This window comes from Caloenas nicobarica, chromosome 2 (genome assembly GCF_036013445.1).
Source record: "Caloenas nicobarica isolate bCalNic1 chromosome 2, bCalNic1.hap1, whole genome shotgun sequence".
Taxonomy (NCBI): Eukaryota; Metazoa; Chordata; class Aves; order Columbiformes; family Columbidae; genus Caloenas; species Caloenas nicobarica.
This window is the reverse complement of record NC_088246.1, coordinates 20,463,141-20,481,092: the sequence shown is the minus strand read 5'-3', so window position 1 is coordinate 20,481,092 and position 17,952 is coordinate 20,463,141. Positions and strand designations below refer to the sequence as shown.

The following is a 17,952-nucleotide window of genomic DNA, read 5'->3' as shown; positions in this document are numbered from 1 at the left end:
CCCCAGGCGGGCTGGGGGGAGCGCCCGGTACCGCGCCGGCCGAGGGCCCTTGCACTCGCACACGCACATTAAAGGCAGGGGACTTGAAAATGGATTTGCACGCACACAAGGGATTGCGATCAATAGCCACCAACATTTATGGCTTAGATTGTTAATGTGAAAGCTGGCCAAAAGAATTAAAATGAAAAATTAAAGGTGTCTGGTATCAATTACATGAAAAGTTACGCAATAATTTACTTACTGGGAGCCGGGGTGTATTTCTGCGTGTTGGTGTGTCCCTGTGTATGTCGTGCATGTGTGTGCAGACCCAGATGTATATGTAGCTATCTCTCAAAAGCAAGAGAGTTTCTTTGTTAATTTTGTGGACTGTGTCACCCTCACTGGTGATCAAAGATGAACATGATTAAAGGGATGGATGTTTGTCTCACATTTCTTAAGATATGGACACCCAGAGATGCCCGGTTTTGCCAAATACATATACATGCAACTACAGAGAGTTGTGTGTATAGGCGCACACACACACACACACAGACTATCAATCAAACGTGCTCCTTTTCACGTTGAGTAGCGTGCAATCTGCAATCTACACTCTATAGTCAGTAGTATTTCAGTCTTGAAGCTGTCTGGCCGAAGGATAAACCTCATTAGAAAAGAAAGAGCAAAATAATATTCATAATACCTCGCCGTAGACCTATTCCCATTTATTGGAAATCGTATACTTTCATTTTTGTAAACTTGTGTTAAAATATATGTGCTCGTGGGGAAGTGCTTAACCACATTGCTCCAGAAGGAAAATGTGTGTAACATTTAAAATACTCCTTTTACGTGATGTTTTGATTTATTTTCATAGTATGACTATGTTTAAATACCAGTGCAATTCAGCCTGACCTCTTCCTTCTGCAATGAAGTAATGCACACACCATTTATAGTCTTTTAAACGTTTCGTTGGGAAATGCAACAGCGATGTCCACCAGCGGTTGAACTAATGGGGAGAATTCTTTTGAAAATCTTCTTGAAAACCTAAGAGGTCATGCGCATTTTCACACTAGGATTGCCACATTATTGGAGCATTATTATTATTTATTATTATTTGTTAAGTGCTGGACCATGTCTTCAGGTATTGACAAGCATTAAATAAACCTTTTGCTTTCATGACGTTGGGCAGAAACACGTATTTCAAATGAGAACTTGTTTTCTAACCCTATACTCTGCTTTTAGATATTGCTGGGCATATTTTGCTCAAGGAGGACACAGATAGAAAGGAGCTAGAGGCTATCACAAAGAGTCCAGTAACGTAAATATAATAGGGTCAAAGAACAGTATAATGGGATCCTTCTGCTATTTTAAAGTCGGCCAAATGTGAATGTAGTACCTAAAATTTGCCGTAAATTCTAGTATGACAACAAATCAGAATGTATAATTAAACCTCTTAAATGTGTAGCACAAAGAAATGCCAACCATCCGTCTGAAAAAAAAAAAAAATCTGGCTAACACTGTTATGCCCAGGAGTTGAGTGGTGCCTTTTTTTTTTTTTAAATACAAAGCAGCAATGCAAAGTACTGCTAAGTGTTTTTTAAATTGTATTTTTTTCCATGGGGGCTGGGATGTCACTTGCACGCTAGAATTTTGTGCAATTTCTGATCACCACAGTGTAAGACTATTTTTTGAGTTTGATATTCCTGGTAGTTTTAAATACTTTCTAGCAAGGAGTTTCTGGACACATACTACATGCCATGTTGTTTACTGACCCATAATCAAAATGCAGTGACCTTCTACCCTTTTTTTGCCCCTTGACCCATGCTGAATTCAATGCAGCCTTTATAAATTTGCAAATCCTTGGACGTAAAGGGGATTTGGTGAGGCTTTGTTCTGAAAGGATCCTAAAAGTTTGCATTTTTAATTAGACAAAGGTAAAGCAACAAACATTGGGAAATAAGATCCTCTCCTGCACATAGGTGATCGCTCTTAATTTCTACACTAGGGGATAATTTCTACACTAGGGAACTACATCCTAAAAAATACACCATGTGAACTGAAAAGCAGTTGCAAACGTAGGAGAGATCAGGAGGTTATGAATTGCATCAAATTAGCAATGTGGTACAAATCACTTTCATGACGTAAGGGATGGCCAGGCCGCAATCTTCCAGCACTCCTCATCTCCAAGGACCGTGTGGATCCTGATGACCCGGGGAGAGGGGAGAGCCAGCGATTTGATCTGGAGCTACAGGCGCATTCCCTTATCTCCTTTGCTATCAGTCAGTTTAAAGGACACCGTAATTATGACGGTGATAAAACAATGCCCGCTTATGTGTGCTGAATAAATAAAGAATGTTTACAGCCCTAGAATGTTTCAATTCCAATTAAATGCTATCAAAGAAGAGCCCCTCTCCCTCCTTCTCCCCCCACGACTCCCTATTTACCTCGTTGGTTGTAATATGGCCCTATGAAATAAATCGGCCTTCCAGTTTGCTATTAAGGCCACACCGGGGGGAGGGAGAGGAGGAGGAGGCGAGGGGGAGAGACAAGACGCACTCCCGGTCCCACAATTACTTGGGTCGCCTGCATCCTCCTCTTTTTTTTTTTTTTTTAAAAAATTTTTTCCTGTTTTGTTTATTTTTCAATTGGCAAAGGCGTGATGATTCGGGAGGGAAAGGCACATCAGAATCCCGCTCCAGCCACCGGCCGGGGGAGTTTGGCTGAATGAGTTCGGCGTGCCCTGGGCGCTGAGGGAGGGGGCTGCTCCCCCCCGGATAGCGGGGTCCCCCCACCACTCCCCTTCCCTCTGCAGCTGGGAGCCTTAGAAACCGAAATCTGAAAATGCATCCTGCTCACTAAGACACAAGGATCATTTCAAATATTCATTGTATCAGCAAATCTCATCATAATCAGATTAAAGCAAGGTTTGGGGGGGAATTGCCTGTGTGGCTGGGTGCGAAACAACGGCTGGACTACAAAGAAATCGGAAAACGGGTTCCTCTCCTGTGCCCTAGTTGTGCGGGGGAGAAATGAAAAGCAGCAATTTTTGTGAGAGACACTTTAAAAAGCTGTGATTCTCCATTCCACCCTGGATAGCACATTCCTCTTGGAGGTTTTTTGCCTTTAAACTTTATGCTTAATATTTCTGTATGATGGCCTTATTTATTTGGTTGTTTTGAACTCCAGATAGAAACAATTCCTGCTGCGGAATACACTGAGGTAGATTTTCTTCACACCAGTTTGCTTTCAGCTTATCTCAGCTGAGGGAACAGGTTTTCTACATTCAAGCTTTAAAATGTATATTTCATTGAGTTGTCTGGGGTGAAATGTTTATATCCATTTTGTGGAAGTGAGGGAGGAACCGAGTGCATTTTCACGTCTGCGAGATAGACGCAGGCCCTTTTCCTTTTGAAAGTTTAGACCTCCAATACCCTCAATTCTACTGGCAGAATTAGGATGGACTTGGAGGGTCCTAAACGTGACCATTCACTAAGGCGGGGGGCTACAGCTTGCAACAACGTGCTCGGCAACTTAATCTTACGCTAAAAAGAGCAGAGAGCGAAAAAGAATGGAATACAAACTCTGCCGACATTTGTAGTCGCTTCCAAGGTGGACCGTGCATTTTACAGCTGATGGGAACGTGTGTGTTTCAGAGGAAAACGGAGAGAAGGTAAGTGTTTGTCCTTGCATCCGCCACTTCGGTTAGAAACAATGAAAGAACAAAGGGAACCACTTCTCCGTGTGAACATTTCACGTTTTCCTCCTCCGTTTCAGTCATGTTGCGGAGGGCTGGCGGGGGGCCTCGCTTAACTTTACCTCCGGAGGGGAGGCTGTGCGGCGGCGACGGGGGTGCAAGGGACGGTGAGAAAGTTGCGGAGCGATTTAAATACCCCCCCCCTCCCCCGTTTACCGCCGGAGCCGCCGCAGCAGCGGTGCCCGCTGCGAGCAGAAGTTGCTGATTTCATGGCTCTGAACTCACCGGAGAGTCCCCGCGACGGGGAGACGCGGCCGGCGGGAGCGGGGCCGTCCCAGGCGCCCCCGCCGTGCCCGAGCCGGGACCTTTGTGCGCGGGGTCTCCCCCGAACCACGCCGGCCGCCGTGACCCGGGCCGCTGGGAAGGACGAATCTCCCTGGTAACCGGCGAGGTGGCGAGAGAGGAAGCAGAGGTTAGGAGGCGGGCGGGGGGGGGGGGGGTCGGCGAGGGTGAGGAGGAAAAAAAAAATCCGCAATTATTTGCAAATCAAATAAATTGCATCAAAGAGCAAAGAGCGGGTGGGGGTGGGGTTGTGTGCAAACAAACATCACGGGCGCGCGGCTCCGCGGAGCGCTCGGGGCGGCGGGCGCGCGGCCTCGCCGCGAACCGTTACAAAGGGCGGCGGGCAGGGCCGGGCCCCGTCCCGTCCCCCGGGAGCGCCAGCGGCCCGGCCCCGCCGCCCAGCCCGCCCGGGACACACACGCTCGGTGTTTACAACCGGGGCGGGCGGCAGCCCCAAGTTACCGTGAGGGAAGCGCGGGCCGGGCCGTGTGTCGGCGGCGGAGCCCGCCCAGGCGCCGCCCGCCATTGGCGCGGGTGCGGGGGCTCTCGGCCGCTGACCTTTCACCCCTCCCCCCCGCCCGCCGCTTCCTTTGCCGCCCGACCACTTTCCTACCCACAATTCCCCGCGCCGGCCGCGCTCGTGCTGCGCTCGAGCCTCCCGCCACCGCCCCCTACTCCCGCCGCCCCCCTCCCCCCGGCCAGCCCGGGAAAAACCGAGAGCGGCGGCGCCTCGGGGAGCGCCCAGCGCCGGGGCGGGGGGTGGGGTTTGGGGTGTCCCTGTGATGGCGGCGGTAACGGCCGGTGGGGGCGAGGGAGGGGCCGAGGCGGGCCCGGCCGCGTTTGAACGGGCCGCGGGGCGTGAGGCGGCCGGGAGAGCCCGCGGGGCGCGGGGAAGCGCCGGGTTAACCCCGCATGGGGGCGGCGGGGGAATCCCCTCAGTGACCGTCACGTGCGGGGGGGACCGAGCCCCGCGGGGGCGCGGGGAGGCGGGGCGGGGTCCCGGGGGCTCAGAGCGGGCGGGGGCGCAGGGGAGGGAGAGCCCCTGGTTGGGGGGGGGCCGTGAGGTCCTTCCCGGCGGGGTGTGGGGCACGGGAGGGAGCCGGGAAGAGGATTTGCCTGTTGAATATTACTGGTAGACGTTAATCTCGTGCTTTAAAATACCTCGTCAGTGGCTTTAAGGAAATCAAACGTGACGTTAATCAAATCACACAAATGTAAACATTTATAAGTTAAATCCTAATATTCTGCAATTATTTAAATCAAGCCGCGGTTTTTCCCTCGGTGTCGCGTTGTGGCTCCCGCGCTCTTCCGCACGTGCTTTGAGCTTTCCGCCGCGCGGTGTTCGTCCCGCGGCCGCCGGTTCTGCTGGACTTCGGGTCGCGGGCGGCAGCGCGGGCAGCGTTGCGCTTTAGCGATCGTTTGCTCTCCAAACCAAGCCCATCGAGATAAAAATGCAGTACACTTTGCTTAAATTTGAGGACGAAACCCTCAAGTAAGACCTTGCATTGGCACTGTTGGGTTTTTTTTTTTTTTGCCCCGTGGGTGTGTGAAGCGGGTGATCCCGTGTGGAAACCTGAGAAGGAGGCTCTGGTGACTGCAACAGGGAGAGGTGCCGGTGCAGCCTCAGTGGGATTTTTAGACGTGAAAAGACCCACTAAGTGTGCGGGGACGCGGGAGTGCGGGGCGGTGGGAGCGCGGCGCGGCGGCTCGCAGCGGGCGGAAGCCTGAGGCGGGTGGGGGTGCGGGGCACGGGCCGCACACACGCAGCGCCGGGAGCGCTGCCGGGAGCGGGCTGGCTTCGACGGCAGGCTGCGGCCACGCCACGAGGGCGAGTTCAGGGAAAGGCGACGACGATGGCGAAGACCCTGCGAAGCGGCCGGCCTCTCCCCGCCTTCGCCCTCCCTGCCGGTCCTGCCCGTTCCCCTCTCCCGGCGGTTCTGCGGTGGGGAAAAGGGGATTTGGGGGTCAGGGAGGAGAACAATGCTGAGCCGCCTATTGTGTGCAGCACCGTCCCCTGAAGGGAAGAAGCCAGCACTGCAGCGCCCGGGTCGGGGCGCGTCTGTAGTGCTGCGTGTTCTCCTGCTGGTAGTGCTCACGGCATGCAGGGGACGGGCGGGCGCGGGGCCGGTGGCAGGAGGTCGGGGGCAGCCGGCGGAGGGCTGAGGGCTCCCATAGGCCGGCCTGCCCGCACCGCCGACCCCGGGATAGGCTCGGGAGCGGGGCTGGCGGCGAGCCAGCCGGGCAGACCCACTCGCCCTCTAGCACGCTTCGCGCCGGGGGCGGGAGAGTTTGGGGATGAGCGGCTGAGACAGTAAAACCGTGTGGGTGCCCTCGGCAGCGCGGCGCTGAACTGGCAGACTTGCCTGGGGGATTTCAAGGGTGAGCGAGGGTCTCCCGTCAGCGGGGCGGGCTCCGGGCAGGCTGCCGTAGGTAACACGGAGGGGCAGCGAGCGGGGCGGGAGCCCGCCGGCGGCCCGCGCTCCCCGGCAGAGCGGCGTGCGCGGCCGCAGAAGCGGCAGGAGCGGGGCCGGGCGGCGGGGCCGAGGAAGAGCAGCCGTGGTTCCCGCTCCTCCGGGCACTCCCCATTGTTCCCCGGTCGCTTCCTTCGCGCCGCTTTCCGCCGGCGCGGCTTCCCCGGCTGCAGCGAGGGAAGGAGGGAAGAGCTCCCGCCGAGCGGCTCCGCTCGCCCCGCCGCCCCGGGCCCCCCGCAAGCCCCCGCGCAGCAGCTCGGGGCGGGGGGGTCCGGCAAGAAAACGGGTACATAAGTAGAGAGGAGTCTTTAGAAGTGCCATCCACTGAGGGAGCTCCTGTGAGGCTGTAGCTCACGTGTTACTTGAAAGGTAAAAACCCCCACTACCGCAGTGGATTTGTACATAAAGTAACATCTGTTTGTGGGTGGATTTTAGAGCAGGACTTCTTAAAGAAATCGGGAGAAACGGCTCTGAAGCACTGGATTTGGAATAATAAATGTAGCCAAAGAGAATTTTGGAACGAACTGGTCTTAATAGTCTGTTTATAAAAATGAAGATTAATCTTACCCTGTTTTTCATATAAGCACCATGATGTCTGGATCCTCCCCCCCTCCCCCAAGTGACTGTTGTGTGTTGGCTTGAGATTTTTAAAGATTTGTTTTATAGGAAAATGTTCCTGTTTCTTTTCCCCCACGAAAATAATTAGAAATTAAATTGTTTTGATACGCCATTTCAGACCTGAACTTTCTCATGTATTTACATAGAGGAAGAATTGACTAACTTGATGTTCAAGAAATTTTCCAACAAGTGCTCTTGATCTCCTAAGGGAAAAAATATGCATTTGCACGTTGTTTCTGGAAGATTAGATTAAAACGGGTCGGGGCTTGTGTTCGTGATGATGAAAGAATTTCTAGAGAACTGGTTATTTTAAGAAAATCCTTTCTAGAAGAACTGGAATTATTTTTAGCAAGTTACCTCTGAGTGTGTGAGAATTTTAAAAGATTAGATGTAATGCCTATTTTTTTTCTTTATTAAATATATCACAAAAAATAACGTTTTGCGTTGATCATGAGCAGCAAGTAAAATGAGTTAAAATATGAGGTTTATGGATATCATCTAGCTGAAAATAATTCTGAAGTGACTTTCCTCCCCCACGCACAGTTGGGAAGTTGCATGCTTGCAGTCATTGTTTAAGATAATACAGTTTGGGACTTCTCTTTCACTCTTTGTAAACTTGCAGGCTTTTGTGGGACTCCTCTAAATAAAAGCTCAATTCAGTTTAGATGCTAAAAAGCATCTATGTTATTCGAAAGCTGAAGATGCAAGTAATATTTTATAGGAAAATGCCACCCTGGTAATACTTAAAGGCATTACGATCGAGGAAAGATTTTTTTGTTTGTTTGTTTTGTTTTACTTCTCCTACTTGAGTATTCTGCAGATGCATTTACTCTTGATTGCTGCTTGGCAATTTTCAAAAGGTAACTACATATTTACAAAGCGTTATTCAAAAGGACATTTAATGCTCTTGTATTTACTAAAACAATATATTGCTATTTGAAAACTATCTTATTGAAAGGGAAGATTAAAAAAAAAGTCAGGGAGAGACTGTTGCCACTCTTCGTTGCTCTTTATTTTGTATTTGTGCAGAACGTGTTGACATATTTAATATATAAAGTATTTTTTTTCCCCACAAAGCAGCATTGTTGTTACTTTTAATTGGGAAGTACCACGAAATAGAAAAATACCCACATCCCCGACTCTGAAGTACCATAGTAAGATTGACAAAAAGTGATCCGAGGCTTGCGCGATTAATTCGCCAGGAATGTTAAGCTTCCCAGATACACACCCTATGTGGTCACGTTAGACTTATGCTCTCAGACAGTTTTTAATGGTCAAAATCGTACCTAGAGGAAATGTATCTATGTATATATATGTGGAATTGAAATGAGATGGTAACTAGCAGTGGGAATGGAGCTCACTGATCGAAAGACTTTTTTTTTTCTTATTGCATTTGGCAACCTCTTTCTTTCAGAGACACAATACAATTAATTAACATATTCTGGGGCGTGTTTTTGAGATTGGGAAGTGGTGGCCCCTTGTTGAGAAGAAAACACTTTAAATAAAAAAGTAACATTGTTTTGTCCAAATGGTACTGGGAAAAGCAGGGTAGTATTGCTTATACAGCCTACGGATGCGGTTGATTTACTCCAATTTGCTTTAGCACATAGCAAACCAGCTTTTCCTTTCCCACGCTTATATTAGATATGTGTGTTTTGTTTATACAAATTCGTCTAAAATAGGTCTGTATTTAAGATATTTGATGGGAAATTCAGCATGTCGTTTCTCGTATGTAATATGTAATACAGATACCATTCCTAAATAGAAATCAAATAAATGTGACCTGTGACACAATGCAGTATCACGCTGCTGATCATAATACAACAAACATGAAAAAAGGCTATTAATTTATATGGAATGTTAATTTAGCAAATCCTACATAGAGATATGCCTATAGAAGAAAAGTAATCTGAGGCTTAGTTTTGGAGTGATGCTATGTAAATGTATTTAATAAAAATCCAATGAATTAATACATACCTCATAAAAATCCAAACTTTGAAATGAAGTATTCTTCTTTAAAGAAAATCCCCGTGTTATGTTTAAGTCACATTTAATCTAAATTCCAGAGTTTACTAACCCAACTTTTCAGGGCTTAATACAGCATTAATATTCAATATGGTTTGCTAGAAGTTTATTTCAGGTTCTTTTGTATCATACTGTAATTATCATTACTTTGACTTGACTCATATAAAAATGTGGTTAACATTTAAATGCCTTTTTAATGTAGATAATTTTAAATTAACTGTAGTTTAAAAATCTTTAACTTCTATCACTTAGGGAATGTTAAATCCTTAAAAAGGAAATAATCACTGCACTTAAAACATCCTGTGCTAGGATTCCTTTATTTAGAGTTTTGGTTTGAGATTGTTCATTCAAAGAAAATCCCTTGTTTCATGTTTACTGTAAACCCCAGTCTGAAATTAACATTTAAATGCCAACATTAGTAACAGAAGCACTACTTGAAAACCACCAATTATCCATTGCAGCTAGTTAAGTGAAATTTACCAAAGTCTCCAAAGGTGATAATACAATTAAAAGCAAGAAAATGAATACAATAGTTGGTGGAATTACTTCCCCCTTTCTTTCCAGTCTAAAGAATTATAAAATTTGTGATTACGTTTGCATAAAAGAAAACAGCACAACACATGAAGGGGCATGGTGTCCAGGAGATGCACTGACAGGACCTTTGATGCTGCTACCTGGACTTGCATAACATGTAAATACATAGGATGTGAACTCTTGATCTAGAAGTGACCACATGCTAGATGTTCAAACTTTTTAATTTTTTCAGTACATTGCATTTGGATATAGGTGTTACATACAGATTTGAGCGGTATATTCAAGAATAAGAGGAAAAAGAAATCTTTACTCTTTCTCAGTATAATTTAAGACTAAGCATGTAAAGCTACATTAACATTTTTAATATGGCTTCTGTAGACATGCTATATCCTTCATAACTGAAGATGCATAGAAATAATTTGTTGGATCTAAAGCAGACTGCCATTTAAAACACACTGTGTGCAAAGGTCAACACAGGACAGTTGCATTTTATTTTGTGTAAAGTGACCATTTTGCTGCTGCCTTCCCAGAAATGAAGCAAATGCCCACGATTAGAATGTATTTCAGTGAAGACTGTTAATGATCTAAACCCACATAAACAAAAGGCAGACAAGCATCAATGTACTTTAAATGGATAATCAGGAGATGTATTATTCTACCTATTGAGTATCACTAAGTTATTGCAATTTTCCTGTTTTCACTTGCATCTGTTTAGCTACAGCATGTATCCTTTTGCACATAGGTAAAGATCAAAGCTTTCTCAACAAAGACCCAATCTGAAAATGCAGTAAAAATTGCTATGAGAAATTTCCTTTCTGGGAAGAAGTGAGTTTCTCCACTCTACAGCTCCAAATCCCAATATCAGTTAATGTTTTCTAATAGAGTATGCATTTTATATAAAGTCTATGCTTTTTCTGTTATTCCTGGAAGACTCTTCTGACGATTATATCCAACTGGTAATGTGGTTTTGTAAATGAAAGACTTTTTCTTGCTCAATGCTTTGTTTTATTCACTAAACTTACAATGTGGTTTTTCATGTTTTAGAAAAAAACCAGTGAAATTTAAAGCACGTATTCCAAAATCTTAGCATTATTGTTGGAACTGATTAATTGGTAGTAAAAATTTAAGGTGAATACCTCTTCATTTTAGTTAGTGAAGCTAAAGTGCTATGGCCTAATGTATGTGAACATTTTCTTGAGGAATTCCTTAAACTTTAAAAAAAACAATTTGCATTTGGAGACTATATTTTTTCACTTCCAAATTCATTCTATTCGAAAAAGTATCTAAAATATAAAAAGAAAATGAAAACATACAATCTTCTTGTATGTTTCTTGTAATCTAACTTGTTTAGCTTCTAGGTTTGTACGTACAGTTCCTTTTAAGAGAATTGGATTTTCTCCTTGCATTTAGATTAACAATGAAATTATTCATTCTTACTCACTGAATTATATTCCTCTCTAATTATTTTAATCTCTTATATATCACTATAAGAAGGACAGGCTTCTTTCTTTAAAAAGAAAATTGGCCTTCTGTGTCATGTCAGTGCTTATTAAATACTACAATCATAAGAACATATATGCTACAAGATTTTATGTTCTGATTCCATAGCTGTTATAGGCTTAGTGTTTGCAGTATTTATTTAGTGGTAATGCATTTCTTTTCCTATTTTGCATTTCAAAAGTCTTCTCTAAATGATTGTTTTACAGAACTATCAAGAGGTTATCTAAATTTTTCCATCAAATATTACATAATACCATAAGGTGGTAGTCATGGAGTTTTTCTGTACATGTACATTCTTTTTATAGAAAGAATTAAACAAAAATCCATGAAAAATACAAGAGATGTTTCATTAAATAATTGAATGTATTAGGCTTGACTGAATTTCGACCAAAGCAAGATTTCAGGCTGTTCAATACTGAGCTGGTGTGTTACATGGTGTGAGATTAAAATACTTTTATTTGAAAACTACACAGTAGGTTTTTCATGAATATACTCTTGTTGCTGTGGTGTGGGTTTTATCAAGTCGTTGCAAAGCGATTAATTTTTTCTTTGGTGATGCTTCTTTATAAAACTAAAAATTGAGCCTTAAAATAGCTAACATTAGGGGAAAAAAAAAAAAAAGACCTGGGGATTGTACTAGTTGCTTTTCAAAGAAAAAATTGCAGGAAGACCCTTTCAATGAATAAAAAAAAAACCGCTGTGAGAAAAATTTACAATTGTTTGTTACAATACAAATTTTACTAAATGTATAAATTCATCCAACAAATTAAAATATATTTAATGCATTTTCATTTTAAAAGGATATTTATTTTAATTTACTTGTCAGGGAAATAAAGGACAGATTTGCTGCTGTGCCATGATATTTTTTTTTTGTCAGGGTTAACAGAATCATTGAGAATGCTTTTTAAATTAGATGTCATTTTCTTGACAAGAATGAAGAAGGGCTGGGACAGTGTATCTATCAGCTTCAAATAATTTGCGTTTTTTTAAAGCACCAGGATATATTAATTGCTTTATTTCCCTACAAAGTAATTGCTTGCACCTGCAATTTTCAGGGCATTTTTACAAGCTTTAAAAGTAATAAAATTAGTGTTGTAAGTGTAAATAGTTTTATGTTCAAATTTGTATTCTTCAGTGTTGAGATAGGACGTATGGGTGCAGGGTGGGGTGGTGGTTTTTTTTTTTTTTTTTGAGAGCAATCACTGAATGATTTTACACAAACTGAAACATACCACATTCCAATCTCCCCCACACCCGTTTTTTACATGTGCCTTAAAAATGTCTAAACTCTCAAGGATATTGGAACATACATTTACAGAAAAATGTTTAGAATGTGCCTGAAATGGCTGCAGTAATCGCATGTTTGGCTGGGCCCTTCATGTAGGAAGCTACCTTTGTCATTCCTTTTTTTGCCTGCCCTCCATTCTTCCCCTATCCAAATAATTTCACTTAAAACTTTAAAGGAGAGAAAAGAGCTTGATCTAAGATATCCCACATACAAACTGCAGACTCGGATGTCTCTAGGGGGTAGAGAGTTGTGCACATCCCACCTCTCCCTTCCACCTAGCAGTTCTTCATACTCCCGTATGCAAGTGCAGATGTTTTATTAGTTAACAATGTATAAAATATAACTGGCATAGATATAGGTCTAGGTAGTGACGCGTCCAGGAATGTACATAATTCAGTAGTGATTTGTACAGATACCATGTCAACTAAGCTGGCCTTGCAAAATCATCATGAAAAATACAGTCCATGCACAAATTCTGCTTCTCTGCCTTTTAGCATGATAATGAAGATAAATCAATGATATTTTCCGTGCCCAACACTAAATAAATAAATAAATAAATAAAATAAATGCTGGCCCTGGGGCAAGCGAGTGAGCAGAATTTTGCAAGGCTGCATTTAATTTCTCTGTGCTCCTAACAATCGCCACAATTAGTTCCTTCTGCTATAGGCATACCTGCTTACAATGGAGAACTGAATAGCCTGAGATTTTGCTCTCTTCTGACCACCTCAGCTTTCTCTTCTCACCAGGTTTTCTTTTTTTTTTTTCCCCCTTCCCTTATATTTTTTTCCCCTTTAATTAAAAGAGACAACAGAATTGGAATTGTTTTACCAAAAAAGCCTAAACCCCAAAACATGCACCCAACTTCTAGAAAGGCCTATCCACCTCTAAGGAAAAGTAGAGAACAGCTGTGTTGAAGAATGTGTTTGTTTTTGTGTCTCTGCGGCCTCCCTGGTTTCTCTATTTGTCATATCGTCTATTCAGCATCACTTTCGCTGCTGTGGCAGCAATAGCCGCGCAGCGCTGCATCCACACGACGAGCTTTGGGGGAGAAGAAAGAGTGGGATTAATAATGCATTAGTTTTGCAGCCCTATCGAAGGAAAAATAAACAAAATAGTAAAAGTTGTGGCGAGGGCAGGGAAGTGGCGTAATAGTGAGAATGCATTAGTCCTGCAGGCACACCGAGGGGATATAAACAGGATAATAAAAGTTGGGAGCGGGAATGCATTAGTCCTGCAGTCACATCAGGAGGAAAATAAACAAGATAGTAAAAATGATTTCTGCGGGGTGGGCGGGAATGGGGCGAGTCCTCCAGCCTTCCTGAAGGGGGCATGAGCCGAGTGACATCGCGGGTGGGAGCGGGGCGCATGTCTGCCACCTCCCCGCCCCCCCACGCCGAGGGGAGGGGGGGCAGCAATAGGCCCGTCTGGCGCTGCCCGGGCGGGGAAGGGAGGCGGTTTCGCGCGGGCTGTCCCGAGGCGCGCCGAGCGGCCCGGCGGGAGGTCGCGGCACGGAGCGCGTTGGGGTTCGGCCGGCCGGGGCGGGGCGGAATGGCTCGCCCGGGGGACGGAGAGTGGCCGCACGCCGAGGTGGGTGCCCGTGCGGGGCCGGGGCGCGGGGGCCGGGCCGGGCCATCAGGTGCCGGCCGCTCGGGGCGGGCGCTCCTGCGGGGCGCTGCTCGCTCGCGCACGCTCTCTGGCGCGGCGGTTGGAGCCGTTGGGGGGGAGGGGGGGCGTTGTGCGCGCGCTCAGCCGCGGCTCACGTTCCCTGAGCGGCTCGTGAACCATCGCGAGGAGGCCCAGGCCCAGGCCTTCCCCGCGGGCGCGCTCAGTGCGCCTGCGCGCCGGCCCCGCTCCCTCGCCTGTCTGCCTGCTGCGCGGTGTCCTCCTCAGCCCGCCGCCGCCGGGCTGCCCCTGCCTGCCTGCGTGACTGATACAGCCTGGCCGGTTGGTCGGGCGGGGGCGAGAAGAGGCTCTCGGCCAGCGGTCATGGGCCCTAGATCACTGCCGTGGCGGCGGTGGCGGCGGCGGCGGCTGAGTGACTGAGGGGAGACACCGCCGGGGAGGGGGCAGGCAGAGGGCGAAGCGCGTGTGTGCTCGTGTGTGCTGTTGACGACGGTGTTTTTAACCCTTAGATGGTCTCTAGCGAGCCGTTGCTGCTGCCTGTGTCACTGGAGGGCGAGTTCTCCAATAGCATGAAGGAGATGATCGGCGGCTGCTGCGTGTGCTCCGACGAGAGGGGCTGGGCCGAGAACCCGCTTGTCTACTGCGACGGGCACGGCTGCAATGTCGCAGTGCATCAAGGTGAGTAGGCAGGCGAGAGCCAGCTCGCCCGCTCTGGGCTCACGCCTCGCTACTTCCTTCTTGGTGCTCCCTGCCCTGTTCTCTTGGGCCTAGTTGCCCCCCCTCCGGCCGTTTTTCTCCCCGTCTTCTCTCCCTCCACCCTTCAGCTCCTTCTTGTCACCCATGAAGCTTATTTCCCTGTTTCTAGGGCCACGTGCTTTCTGGTCTGACCTGTCCTGTCACCCTCTGTTCTTCCAGTCTGTCTGTCTTCTCCCTCATGTGAGACTTCCTATGTTATGGCTATGAGACAGGAAGAGCTCTCCTTGCAGGTTTTTTCCCTTTGCTCCTCTCCTTGTACCTCTTCTGTGTCTGTGTTTCCTAGTCTGCCTTTGCACTCTGCTAACGACCTCAGCTGTCCAAAGACTACCTAAAAACTCCTTCCTTTGCGGAACTTCTTACTAATCTCTGTTCTGGCAATTGTTGCTCTATTTCTTTCTTCCTGTTGTCCCTGCCTTTCCCAAGTTAAGAAAAAATGATGTGAGGGGCAGCCAGTAGATGAGGAGGGTTTAGGGCTGGAAGAGAGAAGTGTGTAGGAAAGACTTAGCTGTCATGTGATTTCTTCCTCTGCCTGCCTTTCCTTGAATGTCATTCGGCTGGTGTTGCCTGGTAGATGAAGAGACTTCCTGTTGTGGTTCTGCAAGGGGAGGGTGCTACTCAGTATGGCTGATGCGGGATTTGTTTGGATTAGTGGAGGCTGGTTGGTTGGTTTCCAGCTCAGCTCAGGAGCTGGCGTGTTCCCTCTATGTGTGATTGTTTTGTTTCTGTCAGTAAGTTGACCCCTCTTGTGAGAGCAGAGGGAGAAACTGGCTTCTGCTGCGCACACTGTAAAAAAGGAAGTTATGATGACTTTTGCTTTAGGGTAGCAGAAATAAGGAATAAGATGGTAGTTTTTCTGTATCGACTCCCAAGCAGTCATATAAATTTCTAGATGCTGAACAAATTGGAGGAGACAGAAAATCCTAAATCCATTTCATTAGTCTGGACGCCTAGTGAAAATGCTACTAATGTGTGTCTCATGCTTGGTCTTAAATTGTGTTGAAGGTGATATAGTAGTAACTGTTTGTTTCAGGTATATGCTCCTTTGTAAACTGACAAGAAATAATGAGGAATAGTAATAATTTAAGGAGATCTGCAAAAGAGTTCAGTTATTGTTGATGTTGGATTGAATGCGGAGGGGAGCTCACAGGATCTCTGAAATGGGACTGGTTTTGAAGCGATTTTCTGTTGGCTTAAGAGCTGAGTAATGTTAACTGCTTTTGTGGAATCTTAGGATCATGAAAAAGAACACTACAACATGAATACTTTTAGAAGTCATGCTTGAACCAGCTATTACTTTTTTATTATCTTGGGCATCTTTGCATCTAGAGCCTTGCTAATATTTTCAGTGAAAGAATTTTCCGATAACAGCAGTTGGAGCTGAAATAGCGGGAACAACAAACGTCTGTTTTAGGAAGTATTCCTAATGTAGAGCAACACTTCAGTAAATTGGGCACAAGAATATTGAACTTTTTTATTGTTGTTGTTGTTGTTGTTGTTTTTTTTTTTTTTTTTAAGATCAAGTCCAAATCCGAACTTGCATCTGGCAGAAAGTGTGCAAACTATTGCTGCTTCTAAATCCACATGCTGTTGTAGAGATCTTAAGAAGAACTGCTTGTTTTGATTTACTGTATCATTGATGTTCTACATCTTGGATTTGATGTGTCGTGTGGAGGTGGTAGAGGAAGCATGTCCACTCTTTTAAGAGGTTTTCTGTAGTAAAAGTAGTAGTCCTCCTGGTTAAAGCTGGTAGGCCTTATTTGAAGTTCAGACAGCAGTATTACCCATGAGACTCTATTAACTGCATTTTTTATTATTGTAATTATTTTTAGTTTAGAGAAAACTTATTTTCAGGTGTTAAGTTAAGCAAGTTGTGGAGGACAAAATCTCTTCATATGTTTAAAGAAGCTTTGCATAGTAGTGGAAGTATAAACCAAAGGAAGTTCTGGAACTCCATAAACAACATCACAGTGTATCAGAGCACAAACCTGTGGTGGACTTCTTTAGGCTATGGGTGTAATCTGTTATGTTTACAGGTAGAAAAGTACTTCACTTCAACTTTGGTCTTTGCACAGCTCGTGTTGCTTTTGCATCTAATTGCCAGCCCTGTCTCTGAGTTGCATTCTGTAATTAGTTTCTTAGTCTGCACTGTCTTTTGCTAATTTAAATGTGTGATTGTACGTTTAAATTCTCCTTCTTAATTTCTAAGGAGCTATTCAAAGTCCCCCTCATCTGTGGTTAATATAGATGCAAGAAAAACGAGATGTTTTTTTCTCATGTGAAATAAATGTACAGTAGAAAGGGTCAAGATAGTTTGAGCTGTCAGTACTTGTATAATGTATTAGAGAATCTGACAACTGATCTTAATATGGCTACATATATATCATAGGAAATTATTTCATTGACTTTTCTTCATAGAAGGAAAGGTGTATGAGCCAGATGTTCTTTATACTGCTATTGCATTAGTGCGTGTGTTTTTCTTCTTCATGCTAGTGCAAAACCGATAGTGTTTTTCTATATATAGAAGAAGATAGTAATTTAATCTCAACTTTCCTAATAACTATTAATTTATCATATATATTTATATTTTTTTTTCCTAGTTATACACTTAGACTACATTTTCTTATTTAAGTAACATATGATTGTTGGGAATTTAGATATTAAAATATGATGTCAGATTCAGGATTATCTTTTTGAGGAAAATGTTTATCTTTTTATTATTTGTTGTTAGTTAATAAACCCATACAGGTATTAGAATAGACTCACAGTACTTGTGTTCTTGTATTTTCATTCACTCAGCTGTTTTTCAAGTTTCTTGATCTGTACATTTCAAACATGAACAGTATTGCCAAATTACTAAACTGTTTTTCTGTGGAATTTCTTATCAAACTCCTGCTTTTTAAAAATATACTATAAAAATATAGATGACAGTCTTGCAGAGAAATCTGCACATCTCAAAAATCTCTTTCCTAAGTATTTATGTTGTAGCCTGGCTATAGTTGCAACTGATCCTAGCCCTGATGCTCTGTTTCATTTGTATTTACAGCTCCATATGACTTTTCGGGGGGGGGAAAAGCAAACTTTGTATCTTTGTTCAGTTTATTATAGATTTCCTTCTTAAGACCAGT

General features: G+C 44.9%; 1 protein-coding gene across 3 annotated transcripts in view; it reads left to right on the top strand.

The window, feature by feature from the left end:
* The first annotated feature begins 6,322 nt into the window (after positions 1–6,322).
* The window catches only part of MLLT10 (MLLT10 histone lysine methyltransferase DOT1L cofactor), a 137,122-nt gene continuing 125,492 nt past the window's right edge, over positions 6,323–17,952 (top strand). For 2 of the 3 annotated variants that reach the window (XM_065629119.1, XM_065629121.1), the window contains exons 1-2: positions 13,879–14,035; positions 14,581–14,749. In XM_065629119.1, the coding sequence (XP_065485191.1) occupies positions 13,997–14,035; positions 14,581–14,749 (208 nt within the window). In that variant the 5' untranslated portion in view covers positions 13,879–13,996. Of the gene's footprint in view, positions 6,392–13,878; positions 14,036–14,580; positions 14,750–17,952 lie in introns of those variants that run through there. The other variant, XM_065629120.1, reaches the window with a different exon arrangement.